General features: G+C 48.9%; 1 protein-coding gene across 1 annotated transcript in view; it reads left to right on the top strand.

Annotated features, from left to right (window-relative positions):
- Positions 1–342: 342 nt before the first annotated feature.
- LOC134009799 (early growth response protein 4-like) overlaps positions 343–1,488 on the top strand; it is a 2,833-nt gene continuing 1,687 nt past the window's right edge. Inside the window, exons 1-2 of the mRNA XM_062449503.1 lie at positions 343–1,031; positions 1,226–1,488. The exon at positions 1,226–1,488 is cut by the window's right edge and continues 1,687 nt beyond it. Coding sequence (XP_062305487.1) covers positions 893–1,031; positions 1,226–1,488 — 402 coding nt within the window. The 5' untranslated portion in view covers positions 343–892. The remainder of the gene's footprint in view (positions 1,032–1,225) is intronic.

Genomic DNA, 1,488 nt, shown 5'->3' with positions numbered 1-1,488 from the left:
ACCGACTGACTGATCTGAAGTATCAATTTTGTTCACCATTAATCAGCTACTGTTGCAATACTTTAGATGTCATTGTGGCGCGGTGGTCTTATTGTAGTATTATTGTAGTATTGTTGTAGTATTATTGTAGTATTGTTGTAGTATTATTGTAGTATTGCTTCAAATTATTATCCTCGTTCACCGCACCTGTTGGCTGAGATGTGGATACTTTGCGAAGAGGTAAATACAGTCTTCATGCAGACTGAAATACTTTGACAAGAAAACGATGCTCCCCTGAACCTTGATCTGCTGCAGACGACTTTCTAGGTGCAGCATGTAAAACACGTGCGTGTATCTAGAGCGCGCGGCTGTAGGTGTGCTGCTGCTGCATTATAAAGTGGGTTAGTTGTGTAATACGCCTCGCTCATCATCCCTCCAGCTCCTCTGATCTCGCGCCAGAAAGCGAGTGTCGCATAGAAGGGAGATTCTAGAGAATCCCTTCTTCACGTCACATTCCTGTGTGTCCTTTTAAGGCGAGGGGATACCCCGTCACATCCTCTGACCATGTTTGGGCACTGGAGCGCGTAGCGGGGGAATCCTCGAGCCTGCATCGACCAATAGCAGGCAAGGGCTTCTACCTAGCGACCGTAGAGTATAAAAAGGAGAATCGCGAGCCCCAGTTATCATCATTCACATCGACTTGGCATAACGGACTAACATCTACAATCTGCTCTGATACACTTGAAGGGAATCCCTGGAATTTATCGTTTTGGATAAATTAATCGTGTATTAACAAGATTAATAAAATCGAATTATAACCGTTCAATTTCATAACTGATATTGATTTTCGTGAAATTGCTGGTTTACCTTTATAATTCAATTTCCACGAGCTGTAACGCATCCTGTTCCCACTATGCTTCTGAGCGAAGAGAGCAGCTTTATGTCGCAGTTCGAGGACGCGTGCTGTGCCTGGGTGGACAGTGTGGGCTCGAGCCCCAGCCCCAGCGACAGTACCGATTCCGAAGTGGGTTTGGGATTACTGGACCGGCAAGGTATGTACAGTTATCCTGTTCTCACGGCTCATGCTTATGTAACTGCTGCAGACTGTCTAATGCATTAAGTGCTGCCTGCACAACTTCAACGCATCACTGTGCAGATTGTTTTAAACAGAGTTATCAATCCATGCATCAGTGCACCGTGCCGTGAGACGGTAATAACGGTGTCTCCTCCCTTCTCTCTCCGCCAGGCTGCGCGTTCTCACCGGGAACCGAGGCTTCAGACTCGGACTTCTTCTCCGACCTGAGTGACGGTTCCTCTGACACGCTGTCACCCTCCCTCGCCTACACCGGCAGCTTCTTCACGGAGGCGCTACCGGTGGCGCACTGCAGCACCGACGCCATCCTCAACATGATCACGGAAATCGTGGGGATCTGCACAGGTCCCGGTACCGAGGCTGACAACACCGGAGCTCTCTCTCCTTCCTTCCCCGACAACGCCTCCGCTCCGCTC

Source organism: Osmerus eperlanus, chromosome 23, assembly GCF_963692335.1.
Source record: "Osmerus eperlanus chromosome 23, fOsmEpe2.1, whole genome shotgun sequence".
Classification (NCBI taxonomy): Eukaryota; Metazoa; Chordata; class Actinopteri; order Osmeriformes; family Osmeridae; genus Osmerus; species Osmerus eperlanus.
The sequence above is the reverse complement of the archived record's forward strand: the minus strand, read 5'-3'. Positions and strand labels throughout refer to the sequence as shown.